We start from the raw sequence: 22,072 nt of genomic DNA, 5'->3' as shown, positions 1-22,072 counted from the left end.
TCAATTGTAAGTGACCATAAGGCCGGCCGAAACAACGGTGGATTGATACGTTGGATGGGGATTTACGCCTCGCGATTACATCCAGATGAGGCGTTTGATAAAATAAAATCGCGAAACCGATCACGACGAACCGACCCCGCTTGTGAACTGAAGGTTGAAGAAAAAAAAAATGTGAGGAGCGACGAGTGCACGACAGCTCCGTGTAATATAGCTACAAAATCCCATTGCCTTCTATTTTCTAGAAAGGGATTTAATTAAATGATTTGATGGAAAGCCCTGTATTGATAATAGTCAACCTCATACGGTTCACACTCTGAGTTTAATATTATTAGCAAATGCGAAAAATTTAACCTACATCAGATATAAACAAGTCGGGAAGCCGGAAGCTGGGCACTTCAGGTATAAAAGGTTTTGTTTGCTCCTTCTGTGAGTATATTTAAGTGTAGAACTATTCCACTTGTACGTAGCCCGTTATGTATTTGCATTTAGCATGTCTGACTGCCCACTTCAATGTGGTATTGATATTTAGTTACAGTAAATTTACAGGGTAGAGTCAACTTTGAGCTACTGTAACTTTGTTACTAATGGCATGATTTCGATCAAACTTGGAGATAATATGCTTCATATCATATTTTATACTACTACCAATATACTATTATTAACTTAATTCGAATAGATACCTATCTGGAGAGTATTTTGCTGCTAGCAGCTTCATGAATTTTATCAGATTTTTCGGTTGGGTAGTTTCTGAGAATGGGTCCGTCGAAGAAATCATCACTTTCCACCCCTCCCATTCCCCGCTCTTTTAATAAATCTGAAAAGTTAGACCGGCTTCGAAAAGTGCTAATCGAGACCTTTCATTTGATACCACACATGACTACATTCGGTGAAAAGAAATTTTACACCCCCCTATTGCATGCATGGCGACCCCCCCCCCCCCCCCCCTTAAATTCAAACCAGAAGGATATCACTCACTGCATGTCTGGGAGTCCACAGTTCCCACCTTCTCACCAAATTTCGGTATATAAGGTTTTGTTTTACAAACAAAACGTAGGATGCTGCTAATTCGCACGAAATTGATAAATTTGAACTGCTATAATTTTGACACTAACAGTTGGATTTTCATGAAACTTGACGTGCGAGTGCACGATACTGCCCTCTATGCAAGCACAAAATTTAGTACTCCTAGGATGAACTTAAGGGGAGTTTTTCAGTCAATTTCTAAAATTTAGCAATATACTATTAGTAAGTTTATTTGAGCATCTCTCGAAATGGGGCATCTGTCGAGCCTTGCATTTCATATGAGTGTTTTACACAAAACCTTAAACAGGGCTGCAGATAAGTAGATTCTTCATAAATGCGACTTTAATATTTCACGCGAATGTCAATTATTCCCGTTAATTATGAGGTCAGCATCTTATTTGCATGGCTTTGGAACAAGTTAATTCGCGCAAAATTGCCAAGTTTGAACTGCTATAAGTTTGGCGTCAATGGCCAGGTTTCCATGAAATTTCCCACGTAGATACGAAATATTGTCCTCTAAGCTGGTGGTGGTGGTAATTCAGAGTCCTACGATGAATTTAAGGGGAGCTTTTCAGTAAATTTATTTTTTTGTTTGACCTAGAAACCTACTCCGAGCACATGGTTTACTGGATGGCCGCTATAATATATGGTATAGTGGCTTTTATCAAGGAAACCGGTCTCTGTACAGCGCATCTCGCTCTTACATCAGCCGTATATTGGGACAGGGTATTGGCTAGCTGCTCAGCAGTATTCGGTCTGTACAAGGAGCGCACGTTCCATAAGAAAATCGCAAATCGTTATCCCGTTGCCGTTGCCGGGTTCGTCGTTGTAAGATCCATTCTGTCCGAAGCTCCTTCCGTGGTTTCGTAACTTCGGTTTTCTATGTAGGGTTGTCAGTCCTACCCAACCCCCAACCTGAAGGGCCAGTTGGTACAATTTGTCCCGTTTTGGAGATATTGTTTCAAAATTCGCTAGCCCGAAGATTTCGGTACCTGCATATGGTGGCTTACGGCCACTACTTTTCGAATATCTGCATTGGTTTTGGACAGATCTTTCTATATAATTCATATTAGAGGACGCCTAAGCCTTTCTTCTAATTTTAATTTCCGTCCACTTCCTTTTTGCCTTTCTTCGGTACAGGTATTTTCCCATTTTGCATGAATTCTCGACACGGCTGAGGCAGAGACCCGGAAACATTCTCCAACGTCTTTCAAAATTGCCCCTCTTTCATTTTTTTCTACAGTTAACATTTTCACATTTCGTGATAATGTTTGGAATAATAGTTGAATTTTTTTTGTATGATAAAACAGGAAATCGCCTTCCGATTTACAACTGACAATCCACCAGCAATAAAATGTAAAAAAAACAAGTCGGGAAACCGGAAGCTAAACGCTTCAGGTGTGAAAGGTTTTGTGTATTTCTTTTATAAAGAGATTTGGGTGTGCATTTGTCCCATTAGCATGCAGCACATAAAATATGCATACATTATGTGAAAATAGCCACTTTCAAGTGATATTGACATTCATAGTCTTGAATTTGCAGAGGAGCGCAGATTTGACCTAGTATAACTTTGTTAGTAATAGTGCGATTTTCACCAAATTTGGCAGGATCATGATCTATACTGTAGCCTACATTGCTGCAAAATTTTGTGATTCTAGGGCGAACCTCAATTACTAAAAATTATTTTAATATACTATTATTAACTTTATTTGAACAGTTATCGATATGGAGGGTATTTCGGAGCCTAGGCATCATATAGTGGCAGCCCCCTGATTTTTTCCAGATTTTTCAGTTGAGTAGTTCCTGAGAATGGGTTCGTTAAAAAAATGACCACTTTCAACCCCCCGCACTCCCCACCTTTTCAGCAAAAGTCAAAACTAATACCGGCTTCGAAAAGTACTAACCGGGACCTTTAATTTGATACCCCACATGATTATATTTAATGAAAAAAAAATTTACACCCCCCTTTTGCATGTATGGGGACCCCTCCTTAAATTCGTTGTAAGAGGATGTAACTCACTATATGCGTGAGCGTTCATAGTTCCCACCTTTCTACCAAATTTGTTGTCAATCGCTATAACCGTCTCCGAGAAAAATGCGTGTGACCGACAGACAGACAGACAAACGGACAGACAGACAGACAGTAAACAAACAAAACCTTAAAAACAATTGTTTCATACACTATCATTTGACAAGCATTTTGTTTCAAATGAGTCGGCTGTTTTTATTTTTTTTACCCGTACTATATATCTCCTCACTATCTCCTATACATATATTTAAAAAGTAAAGCGCATTAAATATTTAATAGATGGATTTGCCTTTTTAAAAGATCCAGCAGGTCTTCTTTGATGCTTTTCTTCCACTTGCTAGCCCTTTGTTGACGAGCAACCAAGCTTTTCCTCTGTAATCTATCTCTAATACTCGCCCTCGTGCTTTATAATGAGCGTGAGTTATGCATTCAATTCATGTGTCCGCTCATCAAGATAGGGAAAATTACTTCATTAACTGATGAACAATTCATCCGCCAATGATCGTACAATGGGCTTCCAGTGTTCGACTCCATGCCATGTAATAATTTTACCAAACAATGCAAATGAGGAACTTGTTTTGCAAATTCCAATTGGGAGGTTATATGATTGTTCGTCGCCAATACACTCTAAAGCCCGCCATCCACGTTCAGTTTAACTGTCAGTTATGCCTGAAAAGTCCGCATTTGACAGCCATCGATGCAGTTGGTCTGTCAGTTTTGGGTGTTCAGGCGGTCGGACATATTTGTTTAGGATTTGAGCGACGATTTCATGTTGGTTTAGGCTGTGAGAGAGAATTTTCTGGGCATCTTTTTCACTAATAAACATTTTTGATAAATGCTCACATAGGTTGGTTTATTTTGTTTGAAGCGATCTTCTTTTCTTTCACATTTTCAATAATAGCTTATGTGACTTACATAAAAACAAGTCGAAAAACCGGAAGCTGGACACTTCAGGTATGAAAGGTTTTGTGTATTTCTTTTACAAAGACATTTGAGTGCAAATTTGTCCCATTAGTACGCAAGACGTAATATACGCACATATTATGTATGAATATCCACTTTCGGGTGATATTGAAATTCAAAATCTTGAATTTCCAAAGAAGTGACAATTTTGACCTATTATAACTTTGTTAGCAATAGTGCGATTTCGACCACACTTGGTAGGATCAAACTCAATATTATAGCCTCCATTGGTGCAATTTCGTGGTGTTAGGATGGGATAGGTTCTGCAGCCAATTACTGAAAATTATAGTAATATACTATTATTAACTTTATTTGAATGGATATCGGTGTGAAAGGTATTTCAGAGGCTAGCCACCATATTGGCGCAGCCTTTTGATTTTTTTCAGATTTTTCGATTGGGCAGTTTCTGAGAATGGCCCCATTAAATAAATGACCACTTTCAACCACCTGTACTTCCCACCTTTCCAGCAAATGTCAAAACTAAGACTAGCTTCGAAAAGTACCAGCGGAGACCTTTCATTGATACCCCACATGACTATATTTAGTGAAAAAATTAATTATTAAATTCGACGTAAAAGGATGTAATTCACTGTATGCGTGAGCGTTTACAGTTCCCACCTTTCCACCAAATTTGGTATCAATCGCTGCTACAGTCTCCGAGAAAAATGCGTGTGACCGACAGACAGACAGACAGACAGCTAGACCTGTGCGGAGTTGCCAAATCTCCCATCAAGCGTGTCCCTTCGTGCGGACAAGGGAATGCTCGGCGGGTGCATAGGAATATGCACATATACGCATTTGGAGGTGTGCATGTATGGGCATGCTTATGCGCAGGCCGGGTAGCTGGGAAGTAAACGCCCGCCCGTCGATAAAAATTGGCTATGGGAAGGAGACCCAGAAATGAAACCAAACATGGAGAAAGAGGCATTTAAAAGGAGTATATCATCAAAGATGCTCCACAAACTGGTCATTCATTAGCCCATATACCTGGTCGGAACATGCCGCAGGACTTAGTGTTTGATCCATTTAAGAGATCACATACGCACAAATGAAAACCAATACGTGAAATTCTGCAGGACAAGCCACGCCCACCGGACGCCACCTTTTTTGTTCCGTAATAATTCACAACTTGTCTTCTTGATCCGCTCTATGTAAGATTTGTAATTTGGTCATAATATTTTGATGTCGCTCCTGGAAGTTAGCGAATGTATACGTTGTTGAAGGGATAAGGAAAACTTTCAATGATTTTATTTTTTTCCCCCGAAAAATGTTTCAATTATCGCAGGAGTTTGGGCGACGGATTATCTTTCAAATCACGAACTCAAACATGGATCCTTATAGAAATCTAGTTAGGACATAGTTTGGATGTGGAAGTCACCTATACTGAATGGTGACCTTTATGATGCCTCAGATTCCATATTTATTTAGAATAGAATTCATCTAAACATCACAGTTAAACATTCAATTATCCACACAGACGAAATTTAACAGCGATGGTCATTCCATTGCTAAAAACTGAATTGCCTGAATGGTCTGCTGGGATGCGTTAATTTCTTGCATAAGTTACTTTTTGAATGTGCATGGAGTGACTGTCATTATACCTTGCCAAACGACTGCATAAGATGTAGTTGCTAATCTATGCAGTGGATACGCTTTCAAAAATGTTGTCCAAATGTTTTTGAAATCGACCGAGACTTCAATCTGGCGTTCAAGGTAAGTGTGGTATTTACTGAACTCATTGCTCATAAAGCGGTGCGAAGATGTTGACGTCATTGCTACCGTTCCTACCGCAAATGTTACCACGAGTGATAAAAAATAACTTGTTTGAAACTTATTTCGTGTGTGCGCTTCCTCCCTCTATGTTTCACGTGAAGCGCTTAACAAATCCTTTGTACAACAAGAGACAATACCACGTTCTTTTTACCTTTGCTTTGTGATTTCTTCATCATCTCTGACCATTCTGGATTCTGAAAGAAGAGTTTTGGAAGAAATGATTGGTATTTGTAGACGTTTAGTGTTTATTTATAGAGCACCGATGTATCAAAGTGTCTTAAATTTCATTGGATGGGTCATGCTGAGAGGGTCGAAGATGTCAAATATGTCGATCGGGCTCAGATCCGACTTTGGCAGCAAAATTGTCGATGATGAAGTATACAGCTGCAAAATATCATAATGTGGTGGAATCCCCAGGCTCTAAAGCAACAACGGTGATCATCAAATAGTGCATGTTGAACTTATTTATCATTGATTTCACGGAGGAGTTCAAAGCTGCAGAAAAAGTCAGCTAGACTTCTAGAGGACAGAAACCCTGCTACCATGGCGAAATACAAGTGAAACTTAGCGTAATTAAACTTCTCATTCACAATGATATCTGGTGCTGTGAAAGACCTACTTCAATAGGCCAGGATTCTAGCAGTCCAGGAAACAAATTTGAATGGAGATAACCAACATGCGGGCGCACAAAATCTTCAAAAGTGGGAATTTATCAGGCAGTAGAAGCTTTGGAGTCGCTTTCCTCGTGGATAGGACTTTAAAGCGAATTTTATTGACTCGAAACATATACACGAAATATTGTGTGTGTTTCGCAAAGTTTTTTAATATTTGGCTTGTCAACATATAGGCCCCAACTGAAGGAAGAGATGACGACGTCAAAGAGCACTTTTACGATAGACTGGAAAAATATACGACGCATTGCCAAGAGCACAGTTAGATACTAGACAGCTACCTCACTCCCCCTTGCCCCTCAAGGGGGGAAATCAGTGCGAGTACACACGATTTCAAATTGTTTTGCTCTTGAGCATGAGCGAGATGTACCGAAAACCCGATCAGCTGTGTTTGACATACCGCCCGGACTTGCCAATGTATTGGTGAGATTGGCAAGTTTTTGCTTATGTATAAGTGAATACGTGAAACAACTTTTTGCTATATAGGTGAGCACGCCGTAGGACCAGAATAGCAAAAGCTCACCGATCTCTCTCTTACCAATACGATTTGACGAAGATTATGCCTTTTCCTTGTTTAGCGTCTCTGATGTGTACAGATAAGCTTTTGCAAGCACATTTGCAAGTGGGGTCATTTTTGTAAGGGTACTGCCTATAGTAGATCTACTGTGGCCAAGAGATTGCTCGGAGATTTCAACGCCAAGGTTGGGAACGAGGAGACACATCGAGGGACGAGGGAAGATGAATACCAAGAAGGTCTAAAAAGAAAAACGGGGAATAAATAGAACATGTACACCGAAACAAAGACGAAGAGCTAATAAAATATGAAAGTAAAAGAAGCGAAAACATTTTAACGAAGAATTGAAGGAAATTGACGTGGCATCATGAGCGGCAACGTTTCATTTCAAAGAACTCCTCAAATAGAATCAGCAATCAAATCTCAAGAAATGAACAAGGCGCCGGGCATAAATTACATTCCCATTGAACTCATGCATGACCCTCCAAGGTATCAATTATTAGGTTCTCTCCATTTGGAACCACCACGCAACAAACGCCGCAAAAGTGGTCAAAAAGTGTGATGTGCCCTATCCATAAAAAAGGCAACTTGATATGTGACATTCACAGAAGCTTCTCACAACTTTGTACGGCCTATGAAAGCTTCACAAAAATGCCAGAGAGAAGAATTAGATTGTACACTGATAAGATGATTAATACCAAGGAGGTTTTCAGACTGAAAGATCGACAATTGGCCAGCTGATTACGGCCAAAGAGGTGTTAGAAAAATACTGGGCATTCAGTGTCGATGCCCATCAAATATTTGTGGACTTTAAGCAGGCATATGACAATATTGATCGTAATGTATTGTATAATATAAAGTAATGATTGACTTGGGAATTGCAGAAAAACTGGTAAACCTTACCAGAGTGACAATGTTCTACACAACAGCGCATGTCAGAGTTATTAATAGCCTGGCATATGCGTTTGAACAAAAATTTTGCACCCTTCATTCACATTCTACTCGGGGAGCCCACTCCGCTTAAACTTAATACAAAATGGCGCCACTTGCTGTATGTAAAAGGAACAGTAGATCACGAGCTCTTACAAATTTTCGCGACAATCGGTCTAGTCGTTTCCGAATAAATCGAGTGTGACAGGCAGACAGACATCGAATCGATTCTAATAAGGTTTTGTTTCACACAAAACCTTAAAAAATACAAATGCACTCGTAGGAGGGATTGACGCCAAGTAATTATAAGTATGCTATTTGCATAGCGTGTCTAAATAGCTCAGTCGTTAGATCACTAGCCTGTCGTACTGGTTGCAGCGGAATTTGTATCGTGATTTGATGTCGGATACCAGTAGACTCAGCTGTGAATGAGTACCTGAGTCAAATCAGGGTAATAATCTCGGGCGAGCGCAATACTAACCACATTGCCTCCTATAGAGCACTGTAATCTTGTAGTGTACCGTTACGGTCTTGAATGAAGTGCTCTAACACACTTCAAGGCCCCGATCCAATATGCATTGTTGCGCCAACGATTATTATATGCGTTTGGAACAAACTTCGGACTAAAACAAGGAGATAGGGTGGCACCTGTACTGTTCAATCTGGCACTGGAGTAGATTATATGAAAGATGTATGTGAATACAAAAGGCACGCTCCTCTATAAGTCCTTACATGCGGACGATATAAAAATCATGTCGCGATCTTTCACATCAACGAAGGAGATTTTTATAAGCCTGGATAAAACAGCGAACGGAGTTGGTTTACAAATTTACGAAAATTATAACGCAAACAAGAACAATGACGCAAACGAGAACAATAACGCCCACTAGACAAAATATAATGATTGACGAGTATGAATTAGAAAATGTAGACAACTTTATATACTTAGGTGTACAACTGCCGAAAATAGAAATGAGCAAAAAAAACTTTTACTCGGTCCTACCGATTTTAAAAGCCAACTGCATACACAAGAGAGCAAAACTCCAAGTACACAAAGTGAACGCGACGCGATCAATGGATGGGTATGGTTCGTGGAAGGGCATCTTGAAGGCCAAGATCCAAAAAGGGCTGTAGAGCTTCGACAACGACAATCCACGATGATAAACATCTGAAGAAGTGTAGCACTTCTGCACGATTCTCAATAGTATGATTTGACGACAAAGTTCTACCACCTTTCTATGATATAATAAGCCACGGTCATGATAAGGATACGGATTGCTGTCAATACGAACATGTGAAACAAAGCCGCTGGTTTTGATGATAACAGATTATCGCAGCTGCATCAGTCTCTACAGCGCTGCTATTCCCAATTATTCGCTAATGCTGAGAATCTAAGATCTTTATCAGGAAGTGGAAGAAGAACATGATCGTTAAGATAATGAAAGTTGCCTGCATTAAGTATCCGCTCCAAAGATAATAGCTAAAATAATCTTGGAACAATAGATAAAATTGATCTAGGTGAGACTATCCAATATTCGCCTGCAAGAAAAGAATCGGTTATCCACGGATCTCTTTCTACAAAGTATAGTAAAAATTAGATTAGTCTACAGCGGGCATTAAATGACCAACCCAAATTTAGAATTTGGAGAGTGATAATACCGGCTCCTTGCATTGCAATCAACAATAGATTTACTTGAAAGCATAGAAAACGAAAAATAAATTCAGTGTAAATACGATCATCCATTTAGCCAGCATTCTCCGCATCACGTTTTCCTGTATTAGTGCTTCACGCTTTGGAGAGAAATTGCAGGGACGCTTTTCTGTTGCAGGAGTAGCCCTTTCGTGATTTTCAACAAGAGAAAAGGATGCGCATTCTTTAGGGATAATACACCTCAGTTTCATCCCATCACAATTCTATAGGCGCTCCCGGGATTACATCTGCATCCGAGCGACATCCTTGAAGTATTCTCTCTTGCTCTGCTGGATGAAAAGCTTATGATTTTTGTGGACTTCCTATCGCTCTCTGAATCATTTATTTAGTTCGGTGGCAAGCTGGTTAGTGAATCATTTCACCAGTAGGTGGGTCTTCTGCAAAGGAAAGTGATGGGAATCTCCTAGGCATGGGTGCTTTGATGATACATTGTATCACATGGGGGATTCAAATCCTTTAGCATGAAACAAACGTTCTTAGCCAAATCGAATAAGTTTGTAAAAACTAAGTTTGAAAGTCATGGTGACGTCGAAAAACTACCTACTTACCTACTACCTACCATCATCACTTCTTTCACGAAGTCTCCAACAATATCTGTGTATGAAGCGCAAAGAAGTTACGGAAAAAGGAAATTAAGATACCATTAAAAACTATCAGGTAAAGACTTCGTGAATCCGGTGTTTTTTTCACAAAAATGTGACGGGAAAATATGCACTGTGAGTAAAGCCCAGCGAGAAAAGTTTGAATTGGGCCAACGAACGAAGATCGATTTACAGACGAATACACTTTTGCGATTGGTAGTTACTGGAAGCAAGCTTGGTCAAAAGAGAAGAGATGATTTTACAGCTGACGTTCAAAGATCTAGTAAATGTCCACGATTACGGATGCTTCCCTCTGTTGAGTATCGATATATTTCATAAGTACGCATTTCGACCCAGAGTTTATGGTATAAAGAGAAGCATGGTCAGTTTATTATGTCAAATGAATCCGAGCGAACCATTTCTGCAAAAGGACGACGACCTCAAAGATCGTAGCCGATTGTGTACTAACTCCAAAGAAGAAGAAACCATCTTCACATTATGTTTAATTGCTTGCAATCCTGCAACCAATCCAATAGAAAATGTTATTGCATTGATCAAGCTCAAGTTAAAAGGGAAAATCTTCATATGGATACAGTTAGGGGACAATCATACAGAAAACGTAGTGCAAAGTATGAGGTAAAGGTACGAGCCATTATTCATAGCGATAGAGACTGCAGGTCAACTTATTGTAATCGTGAAAAAAACACTTTACTTTAATTAAAAGTTTAACTCAACTTTTACGTGAGTCGCTTACCTAAATGGATGGTACGCATTGAAAATACAGCGCCGTTGAAAATCTCCAAATCCACTACATCTAAATTAGCATTGAATGTACATTTTTATTTGAAAATAATTAGGTCTTTTTCAAAGTTTGAAATCTTAATATTCTATTATTTCAAAGTGGAAATAAAGATGATACCCGTTTCATTACTCTTAGCTTCTTTTTTATTTGCAATTACGTTTCCAACAGTTTCAAAGAGCGAACCTAAACTTTTGAAAATAATATTTAATTGTTTACGGCTAGAAATCTGTACCCCGGCAACGCCTGTTCAATCATAGCGGTCCTACATAGAGAAGAATAATTTGGTAAAATCATTGAATTGGGGTTCTTTGCTTTCAATTGTTTTATCTGTAGAAAGCATTCTATGAAATAATATTCTCAGCATATCAGGCATCAGAATTCTATAAAATTCCTAAATAAGATTTAATGATCCAAATATATGATAATTATATGAAAAATCAAAAATAATGTTTGATAAGATATAATTTCTTTCAATAATTCAATAAAACAACAAATTGAAGTATTTCTCTAACATAAGTTTCATAGCTCATATAATTCTTTGGTAATTTTAATTTATATGAACAATTTATTTGCTGTTATGTACAGATTCCAAACATGGAGGAAAGTGCTTGGTACATATATGGAATCAAATTCTATAATTTACTTATTTGAGTACTTCAATTCTCTATGATTCTTTTGTTTTTATGAAATGATGAAGCCGAATTGTATGAATTCAGTTTGTAAAATATACGCCTGTGTCTAGTTCGTGTTCAAAGTGTAACGTTTATAGTGCAAATGTAAAGTGAATTTTAGCTTTTCGTTGTGATAAATTTCACATTTTATGTAACACATAGGGTGGTGGACATGCAATTCTCTAATTTTTCATCACCCAGAGAGCGTTCAAAAATTTTTGATCCATCAATTTTTCTGTTCCGTAAGTACGAATTCAAAACATGATAGACTAGAATTAGTACTGTAACTGTTCACTGCAGGACTTAGGATGGCTCATAGAAAATACGTTCGTGGAGAAAAGCATAAGAGTATTTTATGTAAAGAAAAATTGTTTATCTCAAAACAATAGGAATGATTTGTGTTCTACTATAGCAGATAATAGCAGATAATTGAAACATGGAGAAAAAACACGTTTTTCATGTGACTATGAAGTTGCCGTAGCCGAGATAAAGAAGTTCACTTCCTAAACAGGAGGTTAATATGCAGTTTTTGACGACTTATTTAATTTGATTTATAAGTTTTTCCCTATTTAATTTTCTTTTTTGTTATTTTTGGGAGACTTATCCTTCGGCATTGAAAAGTGCTGAACGGAAACTTGCAAGTCAGTTCACATTGTTCAGTAAAATTAAAAACATAATGCATAATAATTAATGATATAAATTGAAACAATATGAACCGGTTGTAGCCATTGCCCGAAATGAGACTGTTAATTGGTTGAAAAAAATGAGAACCAGAGTATTTCGTTATCCCTGCCTGAATATATACGCATTATTATCGTATGGCTCATTGAAGCAACTTTCGTACCTTCAAACAATTGTTTTTTAGCTTTTTTTCATTTCATATTTTAACAATCAACTTATCTAATCCTTTTTTCACAGATTGAAGTAGACTTTTAACAAATGTGGCCAAAGAAAGATAAGCTGTCGTCCACAATTAAAAATAAATATTTCAGGCAAATCGTCGAACAATTTAACAGCGAAGCTCCAACTGAAATTATAGATTTTCTTTGAATATATTTGCCACCTTCAAATTCAATTTTTTGTACCGACAGTTATTAATTCATTCATCCATTCATATGAGTAAGTCGAATTTAAATTGAACTTAAATATAATTGTAATCAATATATAATATATATTCCACAGATTAGATATACTAATGCCAAATACAAAAAAAGCTTACAAGTCAGTATCTTAATTGTTTTTTTTTTTCTGGATAAAAGGGCTGACACTTGAGCAGGTTAAATAACATTGAAATTATATATATAATTATAAACATACATACATAACATATAATTATAAACATACATTGCAGCAGGACATATAATCCTATTTTCAAGTTGATACAATTTATTTCTATGATGTTATGATTAAACTTTCCAAAATTCGTACTAGTTAGTTTTTGTGTTTTAACATACATTTCTATACAGTAAAAAAAATGTTTTCATTGCTTGGGGAATAAATTTCTGAAAATCTTTAAAAGAAAACTTATGATTCTGAAATTCTCTTATCATTATGTTACAATGAGATTCCATAAATGGTAGAATTTAATTCAATATTGTGAAAATTGTTTGAATAGAATTATTGAAAGTTCAGTTTCATGTAGTCAAAAAATTTAAATTCGGGCTTTCATAGATTTTTGAGTTATGACTGAAAATCATATAAAAGATTCAAAAAGTCGTAGACGACTTTATATGATTTTATATAATCATTTTTTCTGTGTAGGAACCAGACGCGAATCCTTTCGCCGTACTTTTACCTCCGAACTTCTTTTCGCGGAACTAATATATAATACATTGCTTGCAAATACACAATATTAACAGAAAAGGGCTCATTTCTATTTATTAAAAACAAGAGGAATAAAAATCTGTCATCTACCCTCATGTTGATTGCAGATGATCCAGGAAATTTCCAAGTGTGCTATCCTTTTACGGACACTAAATATGCAACCGTTGAATATATCAGCAATCAAACTATTTGAAGATACGAAAAAAACAAATTACATACTCCCCCTTTCCGCTTGTTTCAATAAATTCATCTAATCTTTATATTAATTAAATTTAAATTTAATTCGCATCTAACTTGAAGTTGGCGACAGTTAATGATTCAGAAAGCCGGCAAGAAAGTAATTCGCTTTGGCGCCAATTGTCAATTATAAAAATTCACAGCGTCTGAAGTAGACCAGTGTATTTTACTTTTTCCATATCTATTTGTATTGTGTTGACTAGTTACTTGCTTCGAGATCATCCCTGAAGAGCAACCTAGCGTTTAAGTAAACTCTCGAAATGCCGTCCACATTGGATTTATGTGAGAAGTACTTCGGGACGCGCGACATTTACGCGTTGCTTGAATTGACGAAGGATTCTTTGGAGAAAGACAGTAAGCGCATTTCCGACTATTGTCTGCTGTGTTGAAACTACGACAGGTTCATTTTTTGCAGTCAAAAAGGCCTATTATAAGCTGTCTTTGAAAGTTCATCCGGATCGAGTGCCCGAGGCGCAGAAAGAAGAATCTACCGAGAAGTTCAAGGTGCTCGCGAAAATATATCAAGTTCTTACAGACAAAAACAAGAAAGCAATTTATGATGAAAAGCAAATTATCGATGATGACGATGATGAGGGCAGACTTGCAAGTTGGTTGGAGTTATGGCAGAAAATTTTCAAACCAATATCAGAGGAAGATATTGACAATTATCAAAAAGAGTATGTCGGTGAGTACGAAGGATCTTTTTTGTTGGAAACATGTCACCAAGCGTTAATATGGAATTGCATTTATTTTTTCTTTAGAATAGTAGGTGAATAGGTAGAAGTTAGCAGCATAAAATCCCCAGAATGATTCTTATTTTTAGGAGAGCCTTGTAGCCGATCACCCATGAACTGAATATTGTATGCAAAGAATCCTACGAACTCATATAAGTATATGAGGATTGGTCCGATTTTCCTGAAGTGTTGCATATTTGCGTTTAAGCTATGCTTTAAGGATCTTTTTCCCCCATTCAACATTTAACTAGGAATTCTGGGAGTTGTTAGCTCACTGAAAGTTTACGTTGGGACATTCATATCCTCAATTCTGAAAGGATCTTTCGAATAAGAACTTCCTTTTATCAGTTTTTCCATATATGGGGATGCGTATCCGGTCGGCGTTGTGCTTCCCAATAAATTCTCTCTTCTTTCGAAACAGCGTCCCTTATGTCAAATTATTCTCTAGCTCAAACTTTTCGGCATTTCATTGGCGTTCCCATCAAATTCCTATTCATAATTTAATCCCCAAGTCGAAAAGCCCTCAATTGAAGTATTTTTTCTCAGCTTTTGTGCATATGTTTGATACATTACAACTTCTTTAAGTCGAAATCGATTATGTAGGTGAATATTCACAAACCAACATGCGACGTAGAAATTTGAATAAAAAAATGGTGTTCCCGCAGAAGTTTCACCGCGGGCACAGTTTCTGCCCATGATTTTCACTACGAGACAGAATTTCGGTGTACGGTGTGCAAAATTTCTGCATAGTGTGATTTTATGCAAAAATGTGCTGAAAAAAAACCCATTGTTAAATTGCAAATACCTCTTAGTACGTTATCTTCCATTTAGGCAAATGAGGGCAAAAGGTTTAGAAATGTTAGGAAATGTTAAAAAGAACAGAGCATGTAAACACCAAACAGTTGGTAAGCTGAATGGTTCAGTTTAGTGAGAGGCAGCAATCACCGCATAGGCGAACTAATATTGAAAGAAAAGGCCCTAGGATTCGCAAAAAGCGGCAGATTACTTCTGCTGAAAATATAAACGAAAACATGCCTTTTTTGCAAGCGCTTACCAAACGGCGGTTTAGCGCTGAAAAGAGATTGTAGATGGCAAAACGCATAGCGAACTTGATTAGAGCCAGCGTGAGGTCAAACAAGTTGAAGTCTTCAATATTAGCGAGAAGTAACAAATCTCATTGTTTTCAACGAACAAATTATATAATAATTATCGTTGGCGCAACAATCCATATTGGGTCAGGGCCTTGAAGTGTGTTAGAGCACTTCATTCAAGACCGTAACGGTTCACTAACGGATTATAGTACCCTTAGGAGGCAATGTGGTCAGCATTGTGCTCGCCCGAGATTGTTACCCTGATTTGACTCAGGTACTCATTCACAGCTGAGTCGACTGGTATCCGACATCAAATCACGATACAAATCCGATTGCCACCAGTGAGATTTGAACCGCGACCTTCCGTACGACAACCTTGTGCTCTAACCACTCAGCTATCCGAACAATTTTCGAGAAACTTGAGTGGGATGATTTCCAACAAGAAAATTGGTGGAAAAATTTGGTCACTAGAATAGCCCTTCAAATCGAAATTTCTATAACTTGAAACAATTTTTCCAGGCAAATTCGACTTCGATTCCATGACGGTACCATTGCAAACGCTTCTCTCGCAATGTACCCTTATCATTAACATAGTAGAACTGTTCCCAATCCTGGTATGCGTACGTTGCGATAGAGGCCTTCCTTGCTACGAGCTTTCATTTGGGCATCATCATTCCAGAGCCAAATATCATAATTCATTAATTGAAAGGTGACCCTGAGGGCTGCGTTTCTTCAACGGTCGTAATAGCCGAAAGTTGTGTGAGTGAGATTAACGCGCAACGCATAAAATAACAATCAGGCACGTTTAAATGCCATGGTTTCGTAGGACACGATTTTGCTGTCAATGGCGATGAGAAAATGGGGTCTTCTTAAGAGAAGAAGAAAGTAAATGGCTTGAGGTGTCCCGGCCGTAGGGAATGGTATTTCGATGTAGCACCAATACTGCCATTTAGCCTGGCTCTCCGGCTTGGCTGCAATAATGATGGAAATCACTACTCTAAATCAATATATTAGAACGTGCAATAATAATTTTAGAAGAATGATTACCATTTTTAAACTATTAGCATCTAAGGTTTAAAATAAATTCAAACGTTCTGAAAAACGCCCGTGACAGAGTTCCACGTTGCGTTTATGGGAGTGGGGGAGTCGGTGTCCGATATTATAAAAATCCCGCTCTCCTCAAATAAGACACTCGACTTAGCCAAAGGAAAGGGTAAGAGATGTGGCCCTGCATGTCCGATGATTAATCCTGGCCTTCTCTGATCATTCCGGGAGCGCTAAAACCGTGGTAGTCTTCCCGTAGACAACTCTCGTGCATTGAACACTGAATATGAGATGGGATTGCCCGCCAGACGAATTCGCACATCTCCTCAATCATTTCATCCTAGCAAGGTGATTTTCATGTCCTGAGCGTCGCCGTGCTGTCCTCGATATCGCCACACTGCAGAGAATCTGTTTAAGTGTATTCTTGCGCTCTTAGGACTCATTTTCGGAAACCACCTAACTGAAAAATCCGAAAAAAAATCAGGATGGTAGTGGCGGTATGAAATACAGGCCTCAAAATATGTCCCATTTCGATATCTGCTCAAATAAACTTACTAATAGTATATTACTAACTTTTAGAAATTGACTGAAACCAAATTTTAGGTTTGAATGGCTTTTAGTTCCAAATGTTTTCTAAGAGTACACTGGGCACTCTGTTTCAATTATATGCGAATTAGTCCACCTTGAATTTTGTATTTTTTTTTCTACTGAAGTCTCGGTCTTTAGGGCTGCCTGCCAATCTGTTCTGAGAATATACTAATCATCGGTATTCGATTTATAATTGGCGCAGAAGTTTGAAGGTGCAGAGTATATAAAATGAAATAATTCTTGGCGCTTCTTCAATTTTCTTATTGTCATTTATGTAAAAAAAGTCAAGCGACGACGGCTTTACGGTTTCTTACCAGGGCAGAGGCAAATCGTCAGACGCTGCCTCACCTCTGCCCTGGGAGCAGCGTGACCGTAGCGGCTCGCAGATGTTGAATGCTCCTTTATATAATTCGTAAAACACTGGCCAAAGCCAAAGCGTAAAAGCTCTGGCCTGCTTTGGTCAATAAGGCGGATTTGCGCTCAATATAATTCGTAGGCATGTCGTGGCCAGGCCATGCTGGGCTGGAAGGCAATGAGGCAGCGGATGAACTAGCCAAGAAGGGAGCAGGGATGCCTTTATACGGGCCAGAACCCTTCTGTGGAATCGGAAACTGTTTCATGGCTATGAATCTAAGAAACGAAGAAAAACGGTTGAGGGAACTATATTGGGCGGGCCTACCAGGGATGGAGCAGTCCAGGGTGCTTATTGGGGGATACGAACCCATGCGCACAAAGGATTGCCTAAACCTCACCAAAAAGAACCTCCGAATCATAGTGGGAATTCTCACTGGTCATTGTCGGCTGAACTACCACCTAGGGAAGCTAGGGATATCTACGGACACTGCCTGCAGGTTCTGTGAGGAGGAGGACGAAACCTCTATGCACGTCCTGGGACAGTGTCCAGCACTTGTGCAAAGTAGGTCGATACATCTGGGAGAACACTTAATACCAGATGCAAAGCTGAAACTTCTGGAAGTGGGGAACATACTAAAGTTCCTAACGGTTACTGGCCTGCTTGAGATACTATGATCAACAGGTACACTATAACCAGTAAAAGGGGCACAATAGTTCTTCAAGGACGCGGTGCGACTTTCCCTTAACAAAATAATAATAAGGAGCATTCAACATCTGCGAGCCGCTACGGTCACGCTGCTCCCAGGGCAGAGGTGAGGCAGCGTCTGACGATTTGCCTCTGCCCTGGTAAGAAACCGTAAAGCCGTCGTCGCTTGACTTTTTTTAAAAAAGTTTGGGTGCAAGCCCTAGCGAGGGGTCCATGGACCAGAAAAGAAGGAGTAAGTTGCTCCTCAATTGGTGCGGTCCTGCATTAAGTTGATGCGGACTTAGGACCCCCTTCATTCTCAAAACGAAGTCATTTATGTGTTATACTTAAGAATAGTAAGTTGCCAACTAGCTACAGAATATTGTTAAATTAAATTGTATCAATCTCTACATCTACATCTTCATCAGCAATCTTTTCCATCCATTCCAATCCATTTCCATTTCCAATCCGTATGTGTGAACCTTCCATAGAAATTCCGCGTGCAATATGTTTTCAATATTATCGTTGGTTGGCTTAGTTTCTGGTTGTCCCGAACCCTTGTCATTCGCCCAGCTTGTACGGCATTTTTTCAATTGTTATAAACATGGCTTTGAATAGTAATACTTATCCCGATAATTTATAGGTCGATTATTTGTATTCCCGGCTAATTTGTAGAAATTTACCGTTCTCCAAAGTTAATTTTCTTTATTTTGGACGCTTCCAATGGGTTTCCAGAAGAGGACATCATAACCCTTGGCAACGACACTATAAAAATATTCTTTAAATCGAAGTTATGTTTGTATTGTTCGTTTAGGTTTTTGTCAGCCAGCCTGTAGTCGTAAATCCAACACAAGTGTTGTTTATTTGATACTTTTTAAAACACATTCTAAAATCAAATCAGCGAATTATCTTTAAGGCATACAAGTGAAAGTATGGTTAACATGATATGGTTACGTGATGACTGCTAATTTCACAAAACGTAATTATATTCTAGAAAATTGTTTTTAAAAAAGTTTTTGTTTTTTTAAAAGAGTGAAAAATGACCTTAATAGTTTCATAATCTAATCCCATGAAATGTTACTTCTAACAGGTTCAGAGTTGGAGCGGACCGACATTAAGAAAGCATACTTGAACGGTAAAGGTTGCATAAATTACATGATGAACTGTGTTCCATTTATGTCCGTGGAAGACGAACCAAGGATTCAGGAGATCGTTAAAAGTAAGAACGGTGGATTCATTCAATAAACAAATTGTCAGTTATATACTTTTCCAGAAATGATTGACGCTAAAGAAGTACCCGAATACAAAATATTCACAAAAGAGCCAAAAGACAAAACAAAGAGACGACACAAGAAATATGCTCGTGAAACCCTTGAGGCAGAAGCTATCAAGAAGAAAATGTCGAAAAAAGGTCCCGCAGAAAGCTTAGAGCAACAAATACTGAAGCGGCAACAAGAACGTGCATCAGAAATGGGATCGCTGTTTGACAAATTGTTGGAAAAATACGCCGGAGATGATGACACAGAGGAATTCACCATCGATGAATTCTGCAAACGAAAAGGAAAGAAGAAAACCACCGCGAAGAAAGCAGAGCGCACCGAGAAAATTGAAAACCGGAAAGTTAGGAGCGGAAGAATCAGTAAGAAAAAATAACTATCTCATTAATGAGCGATGCAAGCTGTAAGTCTCTTGTACTAAGCTCAAGTTTATATTTATAGGTGTTGTCGATTAAACTTAACTACATAAGCACGTTTCATTTATGTATATATTCGATTCCACATCATGAATTCGGTAATTGTGTTTCTCATTTTTCTTAAGTTATTATTTTTGATCGGAATGCCTGAAATGTATAACTCTAAGAGCACACGATTTCCCTGTGAATTTTTTTACTCAATAAATGAATTTCAAATGCCGATAACCCGAGGTTTTTGATCCTATAACATCTAAAATATTAATAATTTGATTGTCAGGTATTACAATCTTTATTTTAGAGGCGCTTTCAGTTGGTATTGAATACCCGACTTTACTTGTCTTGCTTCCTGAGACACCTTGGTCATATATTTTATGCTTCATTTCAAATTTCAAAAAGTAGTATCTTTTTTATATCTAGATTGAAGTATGTTTATTATCTCTAGTAATGAAAATTCGGTAATCGGTTTTTGAAAAGGAGTTGAGGTGCGCTTAAATTGATAATATATAACGTTCCAGGGAAGAAACGTCCGGATTCACAGATGACTGGAGACGGTTCCTCCTGTTAGCTGACCTCGTCTTAGTTACCTACAAATCTGCAGTGGTTTTTCCTTGGTTAAATTCGTTGAAATGCGGTTGGGAGAGATCTTGGCTGTGAAAGCAACTTCTTCGATTGCGTTGGCGGTAGTTTTGGTTGAACCCGGTCAAGTTACGTACGGGTAGCCGCTCCGACGGAAGCAATCGGAGCTGTGGTGTGGCATTTTGATGCTACAACCTTCTTAGCCCGTGATGGCTGTGGAAAGGGCGAAGGGAACAGAATGTAGGCTGTTCAGATCTTAGTGCCAACTCGGACGCTTTTACGAATGATGGGAACTCTTCCACCCTACAATCAGAGACCTCTTTAAGGTTCTCAAAGAATTGTTAACCTAGTGTCCGCTGCCTAGCCCCTAGAGCTAAGCAATCGAAAAGGAAGTGCCGGAAGGTTTCTCCTTCCTCTTTGCTCCGAGGAAATGTAGGGTTTGCCAAGCCTAGCGCTATGATCCCCTATAGGACTGTCCCGTGCAAACCGTCGCAATTCTATACGCATTTGCTCACGTCTGATCCCAAAAGCTCTTGTGATTGGGTTTTGCTGTAGAAGGGCAAGATACTCCTAGATTTAGCGTAGGTGGTGGGACTTCGTCATCTGAAGTTAGCGGCTAGTGGTGAGGTCTATACCCTTCACAGTCCAATCGAATGTCCAGAGCGAGGCCCCGCCTGGTCAGTCCGTCGTCTCGTTCATTGGAACAACTCCGAAGAAAAAAACCATCAAAGCCGTCGACCACACGGGACATCCAACGTCCAGCTAGCTGCACTGCTTTATGCAGATTATGTTTTCCAAGCGCCTCATAGCAAAGCTGATCCCAACATATTTGTTCAAAAGTGGAATTATCGCCTCATAGAACACTGTCTCAAATTGAATCTGAATCAAACAGAATTTTTGACGACCGATCCTAATGACACAAGTACTATTATCGTCAACGACTTTCCCAGAAGTGACCGTTTTAAATACCTCAGATATATGTTATCAGCTAATAGCGAAATGCGTTATAAAATGCCTTCACGCATCAGCACGACTTGGATGAAGTCACGTTCCATAACTGTCTTTGTTTGTGATCGGCATATCAACGAAAGCCTCAAATCCAAAATGTCGTCCACCTGGTCACCCTCTATGGTTCGGAGTGTTGGTCGACTATAAAATACGATGAACGGCGTCTCGCAGTAATGGGGACGAAGATGCTGCGTTGGAACAGTGATGTAACACGTCATGAAGATATCCGCGATCGATATGGGGATGTACCGATCGTGGAAAATAGACTTCCTGCGTTAGAAAATAGCTACGTTTTTTTAAACCGAAATACTAGTCTCATTTGCCCAATCCCCATATTCACTGAAGAAAAAACTAATTCGGAACGCATATTTATTAGCTCTTGGTTTAAAAATCGAATTCGATGAATATTATGCGGAAAATATTGAATATAATTCTTAAGATCTTCCTTGAACTGAAACAGAAAAATATTATAATAATATTGACACAAAACTCTAACACAGTCATGTATTTTCGATTAGGATTGCAGTTGAAGTCTAAAACATGATAACTGACTGATTTAAACCTGACTCC

The 22,072-nt window shown here is 38.6% G+C and overlaps 1 protein-coding gene across 1 annotated transcript; it reads left to right on the top strand.

Moving 5' to 3' along the window:
- Positions 1–13,989: 13,989 nt before the first annotated feature.
- LOC119646441 (J domain-containing protein CG6693) lies at positions 13,990–20,143 on the top strand. Its single transcript, XM_038046891.1, has 5 exons — positions 13,990–14,083; positions 14,145–14,414; positions 19,316–19,444; positions 19,499–19,864; positions 19,944–20,143. The coding sequence occupies exons 1-5, from the start codon at positions 13,990–13,992 to the stop codon at positions 19,955–19,957; spliced, it is 873 nt and encodes a 290-aa protein (XP_037902819.1). The 3' UTR covers positions 19,958–20,143.
- The last annotated feature ends 1,929 nt before the right edge of the window (positions 20,144–22,072 follow it).

This window comes from Hermetia illucens, chromosome 1 (genome assembly GCF_905115235.1).
Source record: "Hermetia illucens chromosome 1, iHerIll2.2.curated.20191125, whole genome shotgun sequence".
Lineage (NCBI taxonomy): Eukaryota > Metazoa > Arthropoda > Insecta > Diptera > Stratiomyidae > Hermetia > Hermetia illucens.
The sequence above is the reverse complement of the archived record's forward strand: the minus strand, read 5'-3'. Positions and strand labels throughout refer to the sequence as shown.

What these genes read in the sequence shown, in the direction of transcription:
- LOC119646441 (XM_038046891.1), top strand. Translation starts at nt 13,990, where the DNA reads ATGCCGTCCACATTGGATTTATGTGAGAAGTACTTCGGGACGCGCGAC. An exon ending in TTATCAAAAAGAGTATGTCG is followed by an intron (nt 14,415 to 19,315) that starts GTGAGTACGAAG and finishes TACTTCTAACAG; the next exon opens with GTTCAGAGTTGGAGCGGACC. An exon ending in GATTCAGGAGATCGTTAAAA is followed by an intron (nt 19,445 to 19,498) that starts GTAAGAACGGTG and finishes ATACTTTTCCAG; the next exon opens with AAATGATTGACGCTAAAGAA.